General features: G+C 38.8%; 1 protein-coding gene and 1 non-coding gene across 4 annotated transcripts; both read left to right on the plus strand.

The window, feature by feature from the left end:
* The first annotated feature begins 4,491 nt into the window (after positions 1-4,491).
* LOC124770916 lies at positions 4,492-20,341 on the plus strand. Of its 3 annotated transcripts, none has more exons than XM_047249230.1 (2): positions 4,492-4,551; positions 18,741-20,341. In XM_047249230.1, exons 1-2 carry the CDS (start codon positions 4,518-4,520, stop codon positions 19,502-19,504), a joined length of 798 nt encoding a protein of 265 aa, XP_047105186.1. In that variant the 5' UTR covers positions 4,492-4,517; the 3' UTR covers positions 19,505-20,341. The 3 variants fall into 2 exon arrangements, with proteins under 3 accessions (XP_047105186.1, XP_047105188.1, XP_047105187.1); XM_047249231.1 differs by lacking the exon at positions 4,492-4,551 and adding an exon at positions 4,938-4,990.
* On the plus strand, positions 17,562-17,635 carry Trnat-ugu. Its single transcript has one exon. It is a non-coding gene; the product is annotated as a tRNA-Thr (tRNA).
* Positions 20,342-20,564: the final 223 nt, after the last annotated feature.

A 20,564-nucleotide genomic window follows, 5' to 3' on the forward strand; every position in this document is an offset into this window, starting at 1 on the left:
GCTATTGCTTGTCAAAAAGATTTCGACACTCTTGAAAGAGTTTCATGAAGTAGTATGTTGTGTTTCAGTACCTGTGCCGAGTCCGAATCTCGTCCGACACAGAGTGGAATGAAACATCACTGTTTCGATACAATTAGTCCGTTCCAGGCACAGGTGGACTGAAACAGCCTTATTTTGAAACAACGATACAGTTTCTGTGTCTGGCTCGAGATCGAATCTGGTCCGAGACAGGGGCAGAATGAAACACCACTGTTTCGAAACAGTGAACCACAACCATTCCGAAACACTGAAACAGTTCCACGTACCGATACACTGTATAGAAACAGTGGCCAAGTCTACATTCGAGTCTCAAGCAGGCAGATACACCAATACTCAGGGTGCGGCGGCGCGGGCTACAAAACATGTCTTCGCACATTTAGTGCTCTTAGTAGAAAGTTGTTTATATTTTTGTTATGAATTACTGTTGCATCTTTTTTAAGCACTAAGTCTCAAGCCGGCCGTGGTGTTGTAGCGGTTCTGGCGCTGCAGTCCGGAACCGCGGGACTGCTGCGGTCGCAGGTTCGAATCCTGCCTCGGGCATGGGTGTGTGTGTGATGTCCTTAGGTTAGTTACGTTTAAGTAGTTCTAAGTTCTAGGGGACTTATGACCTAAGATGTTGAGTCCCATAGTGCTCAGAGCCATTTGAACCATATGAACTAAGTCTCAAAGTCCCCCCTCATGCTACGCCACTGCATCTAACATACCTTTAACTGGCTCTGTGATTCAGTCAAAAGCAAATGATATTGCTAAAGATATGGGCACCGAAGACTTTCGTTGTTCTGCTGGTTGGTTGTATCGATTCCAAAAAAGACATTCAATTTCATCTGTACACATTTGTGGTGAAGCAGATAAATTTGATGAAGAAAGTGCGAACAGCTGGTTGCATTAACTCAACCGATTGAGGGAAAAGTATGCCTCGTGTGATTTGTTTAACATGGATGAAACTGGATTTTTCTACAATCTTTTTCCAAATTACAGCCTGGGGATAAAATGTGATAAGTGTGACAGTGGAGTACGAAGCAAACAGCGTGTGGCTGTGGCACTTTGCTGTAATGCTGACGGCAGGGAGAAGTTTCGTCCTTCGATTATCGGTAAATCCGAGAAACCACGTTTTTTTAAAAAACATAAATATGGACACTTTACCTTGCATCCACTCTCACCACAAGATAGCTTGGATCGATGGCACATCATTTCGCAAGTGGCTTCTTCGTTTCAAAAGTCGAATGGTTGCTCAAAATAGACATGTTCTTCGTACATTGGACAGATGTACTGCCCACAACGTTCATGATCTCAACCTATTCAACATAAAGTTTCAGTCTTTCCCACCCAACGCCACAAGCCGCCTTCAGCCTTTGGACCAAGGCATACTCTCTTTATGAGAGAGAGCTTATCGCAAGCGACTTGTAAGAGCTGCAATTCGTGCTGCTGAAAACAATAGTGCAACCCCAAATTGGAATCTGCTTGACGCAATAAAATCCCATCGCAGCAGCCTGGAACTCAGTATCGCCACATCATACAGGGAAATGCTTTAACAGAGCTCGGAGACGTAGTAACTCTGAAGATGTCCACGAGTTAGAAGATGCCACTTCACCTGATGAACGGACAGTTCTGCAGGACGTTGCGAACCCTGGGATTAGTTTCGAAGAATTCATTAGTGTAGACGGCGATGTTGCCGTATGTGCTTCTGTGGAATCGGATGTGCCAAAAGCTGTGAACGAGGTGCAAGAAGGGCCATCAGAAGAAAGTGAAGAGGAAGAGAATACAGATACCATTCCACCTACCCGTCAGGAGACGTTTACAGCCTTGGACTGTTTATAACGGTTCGCTTTAACATCCGACGTCACTTCTGGGTTTGCGGACGCTATCGTTACAATTGGTTGTGAAATTACAAAATATTATCGTTCCCATGAACGTCAGCGAACCATGACCGAATTTTTTCCAAGAAAGTAATGTACATAATTTGTGAGTACTTGTAATTTTACAATCACTTTATAGTGTTATAAGTCTACAATAAAGTGATTCATAGAGTAGTGTATTACACATTAGTGTACTGCTGTACATGTATACGTATTAAAATCTGTGTTTTTCACTTAACACGATTTTTCTAACACGAACTCCTGATTTTTCGGTCCCTTCGGATTCGTGTTAACTAAGTTTTACTGTAAATTACTTTTTTGCTGAAGCAGGTAAACTTTACCTGTCCGGCGGAACTGTGATGCAATAATTCTTTTGAAGAATGTTGCAAGCATGACTGGCAACAAAAACTCCGTGCCTTTCGGCGAAACGTATATATCCAATTTCCTCAAAACTAAATTTGTTACAGCATCACTTGGTTTGCTACTGCATACATTCTACATTACTTTCCAATGTCTGTTCAAGCTTCATGCTTAAAATTTGGTCTCGTGTGGGTGTTCGCAGCTTGAATATGTGATTGGCTGATTACACACCGTGTAATGTAGTCTGTTCTGTGTTCTGATTGGCTAAGGACATCACGTGCCCTGCACTTAGGCTGTGTAACAAAAGCGCACCCATCGCATTCTCGATTTCACTGTTTTTGAAGCTTTCGTTCCATACATATTAATACATATGATGTTATAACTGATAGATCCACTGTTGACATCCCAGATGAGCTAGAAAATTTCAGAGTAAGCATTCGATGGGAATTAGTATTTTTTAAAAAAGATGTTGTTGTTGTTGTCGTGGTCTTCAGTCCTGAGACTGGTTTGATGCAGCTCTCCTTGCTAATCTATCCTGTGCAAGCTGCTTCATCTCCCAGTACCTACTGCAACCTACATCCTTCTGAATCTGCTTAGTGTATTCATCTCTTGGTCTCCCTCTACGATTTACCAACCGATCCCTTCTTCTAGTCAAGTTGTGCCACAAGCTCCTCTTCTCCCCAATTCTATTCAATACCTCCTCATTAGTTACGTGATCTACCCACTTAATCTTCAACATTCTTCTGTAGCACCACATTTCGAAAGCTTCTATTCTCTTCTTGTCCAAACTATTTATTGTCCGTGTTTCACTTCCATACATGGCTACACTCCATACAAATACTTTCAGAAACGACATCCTGACACTTAAATCTATACTCGATGTTAACAAATTTCTCTTCTTCAGAAACGCTTTCCTTGCCATTGCCAGTCTACATTTTATATCCTCTCTACTTCGACCATCGTCAGTTATTTTTCTCACCAAATAGCAAAACTCTTTTACTAGTTTAAGTGTCTTATTTCCTAATCTAATTCCCTCAGCGTCACCCGATTTAATTCGACTACATTCCATTATCCTTGTTTTACTTTTGTTGATGTTCATTTTGTATCCCCCTTTCAAGACACTGTCCATTCCATTCAACTGCTCTTCTAAGTCCTTTGCTGTCTCTTACAGAATTACAATGTCATCGGCGAACATCAACGTTTTTATTTCTTCTCTGTGGATTTTTATACCTACTCCAAATTTTTCTTTTGTTTCCTTTACTGCTTGCTCAATATACAGATTGAATAACATCGGGGAGAGGCTTCAACCTTGTCTCACTCCCTTCCCAACCACTGCTTCCTTTTCATGCCCCTCGATTCTTATAACTGCCATCTGGTTTCTGTATAAATTGTAAATAACCTATCGCTCCCTGTATTTTACCCCTGCCATCTTTAGAATTTGAAAGAGAGTATTCCAGTCAACATTGTCAAAAGCTTTCTCTAAGTCTACAAATGCTAGAAACGTAGGTTTTGCCTTTCCTTAATCTTTCTTCTAAGATAAGTCGTAGGGTCGGTATTGCCTCACATGTTCCAACATTTCTACAGAATCCAAACTGATCTTGCCCTAGGTCGGCTTCTACCAGTTTTTCCATTCGTCTGTAAATAATTCGCGTTAGTATTTTGCAGCTGTGGCTTATTAAACTGATAGTTCGGTAATTTTCACATCTGTCAACACCTGCTTTCTTTGGGATTGGAATTATTATATTCCTCTTGAAGTCTGAGGGTATTTCGCCTGTCTTGTACATCTTGCTCACCAGATGGTAGAGTTTTGTCAGGACTGGCTCTTGTAGTGTTACCTTTTATTATCTTCTGCTCATTAGCTATTGAAACAACATCGCTTTGCTATGTAATTTTAATTTTCACCAAAAGCACATTCAACACATCACGGAAAAATACACGTCTTTCGTATCAAGACAAGAGAGAGAGACCTCCATTAGTTCTTAAAAACAAAAAAACTACGCAAAAGTAAAAAAAAAAGCGTGGCAGTATAGAAAATTTACATAGATACAGTATAGAAAATTTACATAGATACATACATATATGAGAAAATAAGAAATTTACATATTACAAAAAATATTTCTTAGCATAATGCACTTTGCATATCGGTCTTTGTATACCGTCTTTTTGGTGTGTATCTTCTTTAGGAGTCGTAACATGAATGTCTTTGAATTGCAGCGTATTAGCGTTGCTTAGCACAGCGTTTGAATTCAGTTCACAATTCACATGATTCGTGTTTACAATGGAATTAATTCGAACGGTAAATGTTTCTATTATATTGCTCCAATGTCTTTAAACGTAGTATCGGATTCTGAGTGTGTGTGTACTGCCTGGATCTCGTGCGTGTGACTTGAAGAAAATCCAAAGTTTGTTCAATGTGTCAACACGAAATTGTGATCTCCAGCAGTCAAATTTTGGTGGCGTCTACCGGGGTATAAATGGTCAATGAGGGTACAGGAAACACCTCACTGCCTACGACAGGCGATGAGCTTGTCTTTTACACCAACCTGAAGACCTGCCGGCTTCCACAACACCATACACTTCAAAGCATATTGACACTACGTAAATATTGCTTGACCAGTGTTCCATCACGTTGGTTTCTTCTTTGCATTTTCAGTTCCATTTATATGAATCATGTGCTACATGCACAAGTCCTTTGCAGCTCGTTAACATCTCCTTAAAATACATTTCTTGATATAGTAAGTACATATACAAATATTTACAATTAATCATTACATGAGATAGTTACATTGTTGTCATATACTACATATACAGAATTAAATGAAAAATATAGTAAATTTTTTACGTTACATTCAATATCATTGTGCTGCCATGTGAATTACATTACATTCAGATTGAAATATACATTTTATTTGTTAGTTTTTTATTTCCCCGTTACACTTGCAACATTTGAAGATAATTGTGGCAACTCGCTAGAATATTCAACTTAAAATTCATCTCGCACCCTGGAATAAAATTTACACATATTTCAAGCTTCAAGACAGCCCTCTGTAGGAGGATAGGTTCATGGGATCGTTGCTAACTACCTTATAAATACTAGTAAAGTCATACCCTACAGTGGACTACACAAAATAAAATATGATAAATAAAATTCATGTTAACTTAATATAACGTAAAAGTTCCTATACCTAATACCGTTTCTAAGTGTGGTGTCCCCACTATTGCTGTTTCTAAGAGTGGTACCCCTCTATTACCGTTTCTAAGAGTGGTGCCCCTCTAAATATCTTAGGATCCTACAAGTATGTACATCAGTGTGGTAAGTGTGTGTGTGTGTGTGTGTGTGTGTGTGTGTGTCTATATATATATATATATATATATATATATATATATATATATATATATATATATATATATATAGTTCAAGACAATCATGTTCCTATAAAGTTTGTATAGTTCATCTCCTTCCTTTCATGAGTATCAAGCAATATAAATAAATGTTTTACTTAATAAATAAATAAATCTTCTTAGATAATTGCTGCTGCGTTCCATGCTGTATATCCATTCTGTATTTACCTTGTGGTACCTGTAAAATTCTATTCATAAATAAATATGTGTGTATGTCTCTCCATACTGTCAGATAATCATGAATTATATAATGTCAAATATTTCATCAACATGTATAAATTTTTCTAAGGAAGGGATGAGAGTATGAACCGCAACAGAGGACTGACGTTTTGTTTTCTCCTTATTCTCCTTTCTATTTAATGGTGCATTAGTTCAGTACAGTAGATGAGCTTTAATTATGTCATTAGATGACTGCTAAATATGTTCTCTTAAATAATTCTTCCAATCTGAAGTGTCAAGCCTACATAACTCCAAAAATTTCATTACAAGTTCCCATTAGATTAGTGTTAAAGTGTTATAGATTTAAATCTTCTGGTATATTTCCAACAGTGGCTGCTGTAAATAATTCTTTCCACATAAATCTATACTTTCACCTTTAGTTATAAGAATATATAAGACACCACATAAGTTATTATCTCAGGCATACCAATCTTTCAATAAATAATATTCTTTCCACTACTTTCATTCTGTATTCCATGAGTACATGTGATATAGCATTCAAATCTAGTTTCTCTCCTCTCAACATATTCACAGTTACTCATAACATTTTCACCTATCCATTATTCATTCTTCACAAAATAACATATAGCCTACTTATTCCTCAGCATTATATATATATTTTCCTCTTATTCATCACCACTTACTTTTTACTTCAACAACAATAATAATAATAATACCATTTTCTCATCTTATATACCATTTACCTCTCTCCATATTACTATTTGTCCTCTTATTAAACTAAAATTACATTCACTCATCTCATTCAGTCACTCACATCACTCATATCAACATTACTATTATCACATGCCTCCTAAAGAAAATAATTCTGTTTAGTTCTCTGCCTCCTCTAATGTGTATATGCCTCCTCTAATGTGTATATGCCTCAGTAGCAACTCCTCTTATAACCAAATATCTTATTAGCTATTGGATGGTTCACATTGCTTTCTAGACTTCCTGCATTCATTAGATTGTAAGTATCTGTATAACTTAAATGTAGGCTCATCATAACTGTGTATCATATTAGTTATCTTCTCCTCAGTAGCTAACATTTTACTGTATGTATTTTTTCAAATGTCTGTGTGGATGTAGACCTCTGGGTTTATGTGTTAATGGATATTCTAATGAATAACAGCCAGGGTGTGGAATATTTGCAATTCGGTATGGTCCAGAGTATAAGATCTGCCATTTCCTGTTTAAATGTTTCAGTTTTTTTGGGTTTAGGATGTGTTCTTAGTAAAACTAACTCATCAACTTGAAATGTTTGGGCTTTCCTGACACCTCTGTCATATTTCTGCTTTCTTTGTCACATAATGTTGTGTAAGCTTGTCTTACCTTTTCTTCTAAACTAACATGATTTGTTGTTGCTGTAAATTTAGGTAGAGGGTCTGTCCATTCATTTCTTTCTGTTTTATCCATAATTAATTCAGTTGGTGTGTATCCAGTAGAACTGTGAGTTAAATTGTTCACTATTTGTTCAAATGGTGCTAGGTATTCTACCCATTTTGTGTGCTTCACTGGTGTGTGTGTTCTCATAAACTGTCCAAATTCTCGAAATGTTCTTTCTACTGGGTTTCCTGCTGCGTGAAATCTTGAAATTAAAATATGTTTAACATTCTGTTCTTCAATAAATGTCTTCCATTTTAAACTGGTAAAATATGCTGCATTATCCGTGATCATAACTTCAGGTTTTCCTATTCTTACAAAATAATCTGTTAATAGACGTCTGGTAATAGCAGTGGTAGAAACTGAACGTAAAGCATATAATTTTAAATACTTTGTGAAAACATCTAACACAGCAAGGATGTATTTCATTCCTCCACGTGCTTGTGGATAGGGTCCTGCAATATCTAAAGAAATTAGCTGTAATGGCCTCTTAGGTGTGATTGGGTGCAATTCATTCATGCTTGTGCGATTAGAATATTTGGCTTTCTGACATATGATGCATTTCCTAATATTACTCAATACTCTTCGCCTTAAATTTGGAAAATAGCAATATTGTATAATCTTATCTGTACATTTGGTTACACCATAGTGTCCCCAAGTTCTGTGTGTAAATAAAATAAAATCATCAACATGAGCTTCAGGTAAGCAAACATACCAATGCTGTGATTCAGGGTTTCGTGGGTGGAATAATACTTCTTTGTGTAACGTGTAATATTTTTCAAGATGTGGGTCTGTTCCTGCACGTAATTTATTCTTTATCTGGATCCACCTGGGATCATTGTCCTGCAATATGGCTAACTTCCTGCACATGTTTTTGTAGTAAGGTGCAAATGTACCGTCATACATGAGTAAAATTTTGAAATCTGATGTTTGTTCTGTCACATCTGAAAATTCTTGTAGGCCTTGTGGCAAACGAGATAGAGCATCGGCTATAATGTTGGATTCTCCTTTTATGTATATAATATCAAAATCATATTCATGTAGTGATGCACACCAGCGTGCAAGACGTGAATGTAATAACTTGCATGATAGCAGGAAAGAAAGAGCTTGATGATCAGTATAAAGCTTAGTACGTTTTCCCCATAGAAAGTAGCGAAACTTGCGAAATGCTCATACTATGGCAAGTGTTTCGCGCTCGGTCACTGAATATGACTTTTCGCATTCAGTGAGCGTGCGGCTAGCAAAATTTATAGGTTTGATGACTATTTGTTCATTTTCTACATGAATTTGGAATAAAAATGCTCCGAGCCCATAGGAACTTGCATCTGTTACTAGGCAAAAGTCTGACGTCATGTCAGGATGACATAACAACGGTGCATTAACTAAAGCATTCTTAATCGCTTCAAAATCTGTCTGACAGAACTCTGTCCATTTCCAAATATTATTTCTTTTGAGTAAAGATAGAAGATGTGGACTGTTAAGAAGGTGGTAGGGTACAAATTTCCTGAAGAATGAAGATAGACCAAGAAAGGCTTTGAGTTGTTTACGATTCTGTGGGGATGGAAAATTCTTTATTGCATCAATTTTTCTTGAGTCTGGATAAATGCCTTCAGTTGATATGATGTGACCAAGGAATTTGATTTCTCTCCTCCCTAATTTCGTCTTTGATAAATTGATAGTGACACCTGCGTCAGAAAATTTAGTCAGAAGTTGCTTCAAAAGATTTACATGTTCTTCCCAAGTAGTGGTTGCAATGACAATGTCGTCAACATAAACTGTGATTTGCGAGAACAATTGTGGTCCAAGAACAGCATCTAAGGCTTCAATAAATACTCCAGCACTCACTCGTAGACCAAAGGGTAGATCACAAAATTGATAACTATGTCCCTCACATAGAAATGCAGTGTATTTACGACTGTTTTTATGGAGGTTCACCTGGCAAAATGATGAGCGGAGGTCGATATTGGTTAAATACTGTACATTATGAAATTTTAGAAGTTGTTCTTCCAAATTAATAGGTCGTGTCTTGATTGGAATTATAACTTTGTTAATTTCTCGTGCGTCCAGCACTAACCTTACACTACCATCCTCTTTATTAACTGCTAGTATCAGACTGTGACCTTTCAATGATACACCAAGCTTGCATTTTTTCAATCTCTTTCAAAACTGCGGGTTTCTTTGACCAAGGAATATTATAATATGTTCTACAGTATGTTTTGTGTGGTTTAACATCCATCTCATAAGTATAGCCTCTAATAATTCCAGGTTTTTCCACAAATTCCTCAGCAAATTGCTGCAAAACTTCAAGTAATTCAAGTTGTTGTTCCTTCGTCAGATATTCAGATTCTGTGCATTTCTCATATAAATCATTAGGTTTAATTCCCTGAGATACAGCTTCATTAAAAGTTAAATCACATATGTTTATTGCTGGTGGAGACACAAAATGTAACTGTTCAAATTTACCTTGTTTACTGTTTAAGTTTTTACCCTGTGTTAACTCTATTGTCAGTTGTTGTTGGTTTACGGTTAAATGACATTTCCCTTTTCCTAAATCTATGATTGCTTGATATTCATTCAAAAAGTCAATTCCTAATATGCAATGCATAACTAATTTGTCTACTACCAGAAAACTGTAATTGAGTGGTATATTTGAAAATGTGAAGTTAATTAGCACTTGAAATTTCACATTCTTTGATTTGTTACCGGTGGCACTTATAATGTGACAATTCTGGACTGGCAATGTTTGTATGTTCATTATTTGTTTGAGTTCATTATATAAGGACATTGAAATGACACTTGCTGCTGCTCCTGTATCTAACATTACTTCCACTTCATAACTACCAATGATAACTCGTGTTATAGCCTGAATAATCTTCTTTGTTTTACTGGTACTATTAAAATCTACATCCTGATATAATTCCTTTTCTATTTTCTTACTGTCATCATATCGGAGAAAACAAATCGTCGGTTCCGTTGCGCTCTGCTCCCTATTGACCGTAACTCGAGCGCTTAGCTCGGTCGTCGTTCGTTTTCTGGCAAATTTGGTTGTTGCTGTGGGTTGGGTTCATTGCCCAACTCAATAATATTTGAATTTCTGTCGCGCGTCACCCAAGTATCAGCTGTTTGGTTGTTGACATTACTCCGCGTCGCATCGGGTGTTCCGTTAGGTACAAATTGAGGGTTGCTGTATTGCGTGTGTCGTGGCGGTTGTCCATTGTGATTTCCCCATACATTATTTCGCCCATGACTGTAACTGGTATTGTCATTACTGTTATTCCTGCAATACATGTTTGGATGTTGTTGGATGTTGTTTCTCTGAAAATATCCTGGATGGTACGTGTTATCCTCTCCTCTTTGATCTCTATAATTTCGGTTCCTTCTTCTGTTGTTGTTATTTTGAATATAACTGTTATTGTTCTGATTGTAATTACTGTTCGGATAACCATTATAGTAATAATTACTGTTTCCTTGCCAATGTTGTGAGTTGTTTCTCCTAATATTGAATGGATTTGTCCCACTGTAGTGTGAATTGTTTCTTTGAGTGTTTTGTTGTGGTGTCGGAGGCGGATTCCAATAGCCTCTGTCATTTCTGTTGTGCGTGTGCGAATTGCTTGGATGGATTGGATACAATTGATTGAAATTCCTGATCTCATCTCTGTAAACAACATCTATCTCATCAACATAACTGAAAAAATTCTTTATGTTGTCCTCGGACACTCCTATTAATTTATCATGGTAAGGAAATGGTAAGTGGCTTTTAAGTGTTCTAATTACATCTGGTAAATCTGTTGGTTTTGTCCAATATAATGTTTTGTCTAGGTAGCGTTCAAAGTATTGTCGTAAAGTCTCTTTCTTCGGGTTGTAAATTTCTGGATTGTATACTTCTCGTTTTAAACTTTGCTGTTCTGTGATCGACCAGAATTCCTCAAGAAATGCTTGTTCAAACTGTTCAAATGTTAAACATCATCTTTTAATTGCTGCTCCCCACTTAGCTGCTCTTCCACGTAACAAATTTGTAACATATCGAATTTTATCGGCTCCTAACCAATGTCTCGGGAAAATACCATCAAAAGAGCGGATGAAAACAATTGGATGCACTTTGTCTTTCTCATCACATGAAAATGTCTGAAAGTATCCATGTCGTACTAATGTTTCATCAGCTACTCCTGATGGTATTATGGGTCCTGTATTTTGTGTCAAACTGTGCATAGTATGTGGTGATGTCTGATAGTAATTTTGATCTTGTGGTAGCATTGAAAATGGTTCATTGGGATTTGTGTCACTCATTGGTAATTCTATTTTCGACTGTGTACTGGGTCTAGCATTATTATGATTCTCATTTATGTTTTGGTTGTCTGTTATGGGTTTTGGTATCACTGACGAACTTGGTATTACATTCTCTTTAAGTTTACGTACCTCTTTCTGAATATTATCTGTTTCTCCCTTTACTTGTTCCTTTGTCTTATCAAAAATGATCTGTGTCATTGTCTCAAACTTCTCATCTAAATAATCATCACATAATTTGCATTCATGTACAAGTTTTTCTGCTAGAGTTGTGTCATTCTTTAAAGATGCTACATCTGCTCTGTCTTCAAGCTTTTCTAACTTTTCCTGTAAGGATTTCTGCTCCAATGTTACATCATTTAATCTGTCTGAAAGGTCTGTAATCGTCAGGTCTAAGCGTTCTTGGTTTGTTTTTACGGAATTGTGTGACTGTCGTAATTCGTTAACTTGGGTACTGGTTTTCTGTTGTTCAAAAACTACTGTTAACAATTTCTCATTACATTGTTGTAAGTCAGTTTTTGTCTCTTCACTGAATTCCACAAATACCTTTTCTTGTCTCGTAACCTTGTCTGATAAGTCAGTAAATTTCCTTCCAAGACTACTGGTGGTTTCTGTCAAGTCGGCAATTTGTCTTGATTGTTTTTCAAAATTTTGTTTTATGTCCCGTGTCAGTTCATCGAATTTAGTGTCAAATTTCCCAATGTCACGTTTTAAATTTTCATTTTTCTCGTCTAAAGCGTCAAATCTTTTGTCAAATTTTCTGTTTTGGTCACCAAGTAACTTCAGAATCTGGCTGAGCATGTCAGAGTCCTGTGTCTTAGTTTCGTCATTTTTTCGTGTCTGATTGATGTCTGGTTCTGAAGTTGACGTTGTCAGTGTCACGTTTTGTCGCGTAGTACTCACTCTCCATTCGCCTGTATATCTGTTTAAATATAGGGGTTGTTGTCTTAATCGATCCGGTAAAATTATGTCTGGAACATCCTCCCTATTAAGTTCAATATTCATTTGACTGTCGGACATGTTTTGCAATGTGTCACTTTCACTAAGCTCGTCCGCGGAAACAATTTCTACGCGTCTAGCGTCCATCTTGCGATTTTCATAATTAATTGCAAATAAAATTTTCCAATGGTAAAAAAAAAATAAAAATTTAAATATATGTTGAAATCTGAAATTTCTCTTATGGAAATGGATATTTCTATATGATTTCTAATTAGAAATTGAATTATTAAACTGGTACTGAAATTTCCCTCTCACAAATAAATGACTGTGAATATGCTCTACACTTACCATTTCCAATAATAGTAGTAAATCAATTTTAACTACAATTTGAAAAAATAATTTCGAAATAAATGGATCGGAATAAAGGAAGTACAGATGGCTGTTTGAAACTGGAAAAAAATGTAAATTTCTGTACTCACCAAGTTTTTTCAGTCTTATGTTGCAAATGTAGCGTCAACTATACAGTTTTCAATCCAAAATTTTTCTTTCGCGTCCGTGCAAATTATTTTATGGAACGTTATCCTTTCCCTTTTTTTTTTTTTTTTTTTTTTTACCAAATTAATTTTCTCAGCATGAAAATGAAAATTAACACACATTAATAACAGGGAAAACAATATTGTTGTAAATTTCATGCACGTAACATTACAATTGAAATGAATGAGACTTAGTCCAAATTCATTTTCTGATGCTGTTAAGTGGTTAAAATTAGATAAAATGTCCAAAATTTATAATAACTGCACTTGTATCAATCCAAACTGCACTTGTATCAAATCCGAAGATTGCAAGTCCTGTCACCAGGACGCCAATTGTAGTGTTACCTTTTATTATCTTCTCCTCATTAGCTATTGAAACAACATCGCTTTGCTATGTAATTTTAATTTTCACCAAAAGCACATTCAACACATCACGGAAAAATACACGTCTTTCGTATCAAGACAAGAGAGAGAGACCTCCATTAGTTCTTAAAAACAAAAAAACTACGCAAAAGTAAAAAAAAAAAAAATTATTTATAAAATTGGTCGCTGGCGCAGCGCTCTTCTGCGTGCGCGATCGTAAATTATAACTTTGCGGAAGTCAAAGTACCATTACACTCTCTCATGGCCGTCAGTAGTTCTAATGGAATGTTGTCTACTACCGGGGCCTTGTTTCGACTCAGGTCTTTCAGGGCTCTGTCAAACTCTTCACGCAGTATCGTATCTCTCATTTCAACTTCATCTACATCCTGTTCCATTTCCATAATATTGTCCTCAAGTACATCGTCCTTGTGTAGACCCTCTATATACTCCTTCCACCTTTCTGCTTTCCCCTCTTTGCTTAGAACTGGTATTCATACAAGTGGTTCTCTTTTCTCCAAAGGTCTCTCTAACTTTCCTGTAGGCAGTATCTATATTACCCCTAGTGAGGTAAGCCTCTACATCCTTACATTTGCTTAGCCATTTCGCACTTCCTGTCGATCTCATTATTGAGACGTTTGTATTCGTTTTTGCCTGCTTCATTTACTGCATTTTTATATTTTCTCCTTTCATCAATTAAATTCAATATTTCTTCTGTTACCCAAGGATTTCTACTAGCCGTCGTCTTTTTACGTACTTGATCCTCTGCTGCCTTCACTACTTCATCCCTCAGAGCTACCCATTCGTCTTCTACTGAATTTCTTTCCCCCATTCCTGTCAATTGTTCCCTTATGCTGTCCCTGAAACTCTGTACAACCTCTGGTTTAGTCAGTTTATCCAGGTCCCATCTCCTTAAATTCCCACCTTTTTGCAATTTCTTCAGTTTTAATCTACAGTTCATAACCAATAGATTGTGGTCAGAGTCCACATCTGCCCCTGGAAATGTCTTACAATTTAAAACCTGGTTCCTAAATCTCTGTCTTACCATTACATAATCTATATGATACCTTTTAGGATCTCCAGGATTCTTCCATGTATACAACCTTCTTTTATGATTCTTGAACCAAGTGTTAGCTATGATTAAGTTATGCTCTGTGCAAAATTCTACCAGACGGCTTCCTCTTTCATTTCTTTGCCCCAATCCATATTCACCTACTATGTTTCCTTCTCTCCCTTTTCCTACTGTCAAATTCCAGACACCCATGACTATTAAATTTTCGTCTTCCTTCACTACCTGAATAATTTCTTTTATCTCATCATATATTTCTTCAATTTCTTTGGCATCTGCAGAGCTAGTTGGCGTATAAACTTATACTACTGTAGTAGGCATGGGCTTTGTGTCTATCTTGGCCACTATAATACGTTCACTATGCTGTGTGTAGTAGCTTACCCGCACTCCTATTTTTTTATTCATTATTAAACCTACTCCTGCATTACCCCTATTTGATTTTATATTTACAACCCTGTATTCACCTGACCAGAAGTCTTGTTCCACCTGTCACCGAACTTCACTAATTCCCACTATATCTAAATTTAACCTATCCACTTCCCTTTTTAAATTTTCTAACCTACCTGCTCCATTAACGGATCTGACATTCCACGCTCCGATCCGTAGAACGCCAGTTTTCTTTCTCCTGATAACAACATCCTCCTGAGTAGTCTCTGCCGGAGATCCAAATGGGGGCTATTTTACCTCCGGAATATTTGACCCAAGAGGACGCCATCATCATTTAATCATACAGTAAAGCTGCATGCCCTCAGGAAAAATTACGGCTGTAGTTTTCCCTTGCTCTCAGCTGTTCGCAGTACCTGCACAGCACGGCATAGTGAACGCATTATTGTGGCTGAGATAGACACGAAGCCGACACCTACTACAGTAGTACAAGTTTATATGCCAACTAGCTCTGCAGATGATGAAGAAATTGATGAAATGTGTGATGAGATAAAAGAAATTATTCAGGTAGTGAAGGGAGACGAAAATTTAATAGTCATGGATGACTGGAATTCGAGTGTAGCAAAAGGGAGAGAAGGTAACATAGTAGGTGAATATGGACTGGAGGTTAGAAATGAAAGGAAGCTGGCCGGTAGAATTTTGCACAGAGTATAACTCAATCATAGCTAACACTTGGTTCAAGAATCATAAAAGAAGGTTGTATACATGGAAGAATCCTGGGGATACTAGAAGGTATCAGATAGACTATATAATGGTAAGAGAGAGATTTAGGAAACAGGTTTTAACTTGTAAGACATTTCCAGGGGCAGATATGGACTCTGACCACAATCTATTGTTTATGAACTGTAGATTAAAACTGAAGAAACTGCAAAACGGTGTCAATTTAAGGAGATGTGACCTGGATAAACTGACTAAACCACAGTTTCATGGAGAGCATAAGGGAACAATTGACAGGAATGTGGGAAAGAAATACAGTAGAAGAAGAATGGGTAGTTTTGAGGGATGGAATAGTGAAGGCAGCAGAGGATCAAGTAGGTAAAAAATCGAGGGCTTGTACAAATCCTTGGGTAACAGAAGAAATATTGAATTTAATTGATGAAAGGAGAAAATAAAAAAATGCATTAAATGAAGCAGGCAAAAAGGAATACAAATGCCTCAAAAATGAGATCAACAGGAAGTGCAAAATGGCTAAGCAGTGATGGCTAGAGGACAAATGTAAGGATGTAGAGGCTTCTCTCACTAGGGGTAAGATAGATACTACCTACAGGAAAATTAAAGAGACCTTTGGAGAAAAGAGAACCACTTGTATGAATATCAAGAGCTCAGATGGAAACCCAGTTCTAAGCAAAGAAGGGCAAGCAGAAAGGTGGAAGGAGTATATAGAGGGTCTATACAGGGGCGATGTACTTGAGGACAATATTATGGAAATGGAAGAGGATGTAGATGAAGATGAAATAGGAGATATGATACTGCGTGAAGAGTTTGACAGAGCACTGAAAGACTTGAGTCGAAACAAGGCCCCCGGAGTAGACATCATTCCATTGGAACTACTGACGGTCTTGGGAGAGCCAGTCCTGACAAAACTCTACCATCTGGTGAGCAATGTATGAGACAGGTGAAATACCCTCAGACTTCAAGAAGAATATAATAATTCCAATCCCAAAGAAAGCAGGTGTTGACAGATGTGAAAATTACCAAACTATCAGTTTAATAAGCCACAGCTGCAAAATACTAACGTGAGTTCTTTACAGAAGAATGCAAAAACTAGTAGTTAAGCCGGCCTCGGAAGATCTGATTGGATTCCGTAGAAATGTTGGAACACGTGAGGCAAAACTGACTCTATGACTCATCTTAGAAGCTAGATTAAGGAAAGGCAAACCTACGTTTCTAGCATTTGTAGACTTAGAGAAAGCTTTTGACAATGTTGACTGGAATACTCTCTTTGAAATTCTGATGGTGGCAGGGGGAAAATACAGGGCGCGAAAGGCTATTTACAATTTGTACAGAAACCAGATGGCAGTTACAAGAGTAGAGGGGCACGAAAGGGAAGCAGTGGTTGGGAAGGGAGTGAGACAGGGTTGTAGCCTCTCCCCGATGTTATTCAATCTGTACATTGAGCAAGCAGTGAAGGAAACAAAAGAAAAATTTGGAGTAGGTATTAAAATCCATGGAGAAGAAATACAAACTTTGAGGTTCGCCAATGACAGTATAATTCTGTCAGAAACAGCAAAGGACTTGGAAGAACAGTTGAACGGAATGGACAGTGTCTTGAAAGGAGGATATAAGATGAACATCAACAAAAGCAAAATGAGGATAATGGAATGTAGTCGAATTAAGTCAGGTGATGCTGAGGGAATTAGATTAGGAAATGAGACACTTAAAGTAGTAAAGGTGTTTTGTTATTTGGGGAGAAAAAACTGATGATGGTCGAAGTAGAGAGGATATAAAATGTAGACTGGCAGTGGCAAGGAATGCATCTCTGAAGAAGAGAAATTTGTTAACATTGAATGCACAGACAGTGCCCGAACTCTTACGGGAATTGGCAACGTGCCGCAAGTAATGAATATAATGGGCGGGGGCACTACGAATATAGTGTGGGACAATACGTTGAGAATGTGGGTGTCGTGGGAGGAGTGCCAGAGATAAAACCCTGCAGTCGCGCTATCCTCTGTGTCCTCGGTGGCTCAGATGGATAGAGCGTCTGCCATGTAAGCAGGAGATCCTGGGTTCGAGTCCCGGTCGGGGCACACAGTTTCATCTGTGCCAGTTGACATATGTCAACGCCTGTAAGCAGCTGAGGGTGTTCATTTCATTGTAATAAAATAGTAGCATTTAGGTTTTGAAACCACATATTGCACTGAGTGCATTTGTCACTATATTTAGGTTCTGCATCAAGTGCCTCCTCATTATAAACTTCAGTAAATATTGTAGATGTTGGTTCTGTAAAACTTTGTGCAACTTCTTCCACTTTTCTTTCTACATACTGTTGTGTTCTTGTGCTTCTTATCTTACCTCGCCATTTAAAAGGGGACCTATTAGAGGCTAAATAAGATATGATAACATTCAACACATCAACTACTTCACACTCAGGAATATAAACATCTGCATTGTCTTCCTCAGATCACATTCCAGGGATGATGATTATTCAGGTAGCCTACAACAAGAAGTTCAGTGAAATTTCTTTTGTAGTGAGTATAACCATTCCTGCACAACGGGTGTGATGGTAACACAGTTAGTTCAGGACCGAGGTATTTCTGCAACACCGCTGACAGATTTCCAACAATTGGGAAGCGTTTTCACTCTCTCAAACACTATCTTCTTGTCTTTCTTCATCTTCCGCACACATCATTCTTTCATTCCTGTATTCCCTCTCTGACATCGTATCTGACAAAAAGTTCAAACAAAAAAACAAAACTCTGTGCAGAACAATTCATGTGCAAGTTCTCATTCGTTTGTTATAAGTGGAAGAAAGATGGAAACAGTACTGTCAATATGCATGTTCTACATTAGAAATTCAATGATGTGAAATATGCAGAATGTTGAAAAATTTCTGACACTTTACACAGAAAAAAATATTGCCCACTTTGATTGCAGTAACTACTAAGACATTAAGCAAAGAATATGTTGCAGTTTTTATGAGTTTAAAATGAAAATAGTTTATTTATTAACACAGGTGATACAGAGGTCTGACGTACATTTTTTCCACAGAAATTCACGATTGAGTTATTGTGGCTTGTATAATTTGACATGAAATTGCCCTGCCTGACATTCTCTTACATACCTTAAATAAAAGTGACACGCACGAAATCTTTAGCGATACTTAACAAATAACTGTTAACTTTCTGTCCACAGAAATGGAATCGCCAACACTCGCCTGCAACCCGCCAGACGACGTACTGTTTTGCGTCTTTGCCTATCTGCCCATCCCAGAGTTGGTCCGATGTGCTACTGTGTGCAAGCAGTGGTACAAAATTGTGACAGGATTCACCCACCTGTGGAAAGGGAAAAGGTACGTCAGCAATAGAAGTCCGAGAGAATCTGCCGAGACGTGCGCCGTATTGTCCATCGTACCGCTGTTGCAGGAAATCGAAATCAAGGTGGCCAAAATGTTTGAGGTGAAAATTTACTACCCGCAGTTGTTTCTGTCAGTGACAAACATGTCTGACATACGAGCTGTGCAGGACTGTCAGAGACTAGGGTCTACGCACGTGACAACTGATCTCAGCATAGCAGATATCGTCTTCTCTTCTCGTTCGCCTATCTGTTTTACGGCGCTCCGGACGCTGAAGATCGTCAGAGGGAACCCGACACTGACACTCTTCAAGCCGGGCACTAGGGCGGAATGTGCCATCATCTCTGCCCTGGAGCTGTGCCCATTTCTCACAGAGCTGAGCCTCGACGTAGAGTCCCTGTCGGCGAACTACTTGGACTCTCTGGAAGGGCTCGGCCGGCTGGAGGTTCTGAGAATCCACTGCCGCAGTCTGAACGACCTGACATTCCTACGGCACTGCTCGGATAAACTGGAGGAACTGGAACTGGAAAGTTGCGACGACTTGCCGTCGGCTGCGTACGCGGAGCTCCGCCACCTAGGGAAACTGCAGATGTTGCGGCTGTGAGACTGCCGTGTGGGGGGAGCGGATATGGAGGTGGCCGCGGCAGGTCTGAGGTCTCTCGAGAAGCTGCAGTTGGACCGTTGCGGAATGCTCTCGGACCTGTCCTTCTTGCGGTTCTGCAGCCAGCTGCGGGAGCTCCGCGTCGAGGCCGAGGACGTGGTGCTGACTGGTCTGAAGCACCTGCCCACCGGACTCCGCTCGCTCTGCCTCGTCAACAACGCTCTGACCGGTGACGAACTCTCCGAGGTGCTCCCGTTCCTGCGGCTGCTCGAGGAACTGAACCTCTGCAACACGGAGCTGGTCCAACTGGGCTTCCTCCGCTACTGTCGCAGACTGCGCCGCCTCTGCCTCAAGAACTCTACCTGGCCCGACACGTCGGAACTGTCGAGCCCGTGCAATCTGACGCGGCTCGAGACGTTGGTCCGAGAAGGTGCGGGGACGATGTGGACGTACTCTCCGGAACGGTGTCGTCACTGCCGCGACTGGACACTCTGTCGCTGGCCTACGTACAGGACGCCGCCGGGAGGTCCCTCAGCCAGTGGTCGCAACGTTGCGCTTTGTTGCTTTTCTGAGTTTACGGGTTGGAGGTGGATGCCCGTTGGGAACTTGAACACCTGAATAATTTGAACCTTTCTCCTTGTATGTCACCACTTAGTGTGCAACTTTACCAGTGAAGTCATCCGATTGAGTATGCCCCAAGTAAAAATCTATTGCTCGGATTGCTTTGTATAAACTTCTGTTACACGAGCTTTTCTAAGCAGAGGTGTCAACACCTGTATAGATTGATGTATATTTATTTGCCACGTATGTTCATTTGCTCAATAAATGTTTCCCTGTGTAGTAGTGTGTGTGCACCTTTTTCTATCTTACTGGCAGATTAAAACTGTGTGCCATGTCAGGATACAAACTCGAACCTCACTTTTTGTGAGTTCTCCAGTCACGTTCCAGAATATCCCACACAACTTCACTTCTGCCACTACCACTTCTCCTACCATCCAAAGTTAAAAAGGACTTCCCTGCATACTTTACTGGCCTAGCACACCTAAGAAAAAAGATGTCGAGG

This window comes from Schistocerca piceifrons, unplaced genomic scaffold, assembly GCF_021461385.2.
Source record: "Schistocerca piceifrons isolate TAMUIC-IGC-003096 unplaced genomic scaffold, iqSchPice1.1 HiC_scaffold_839, whole genome shotgun sequence".
NCBI classification, from domain to species: domain Eukaryota; kingdom Metazoa; phylum Arthropoda; class Insecta; order Orthoptera; family Acrididae; genus Schistocerca; species Schistocerca piceifrons.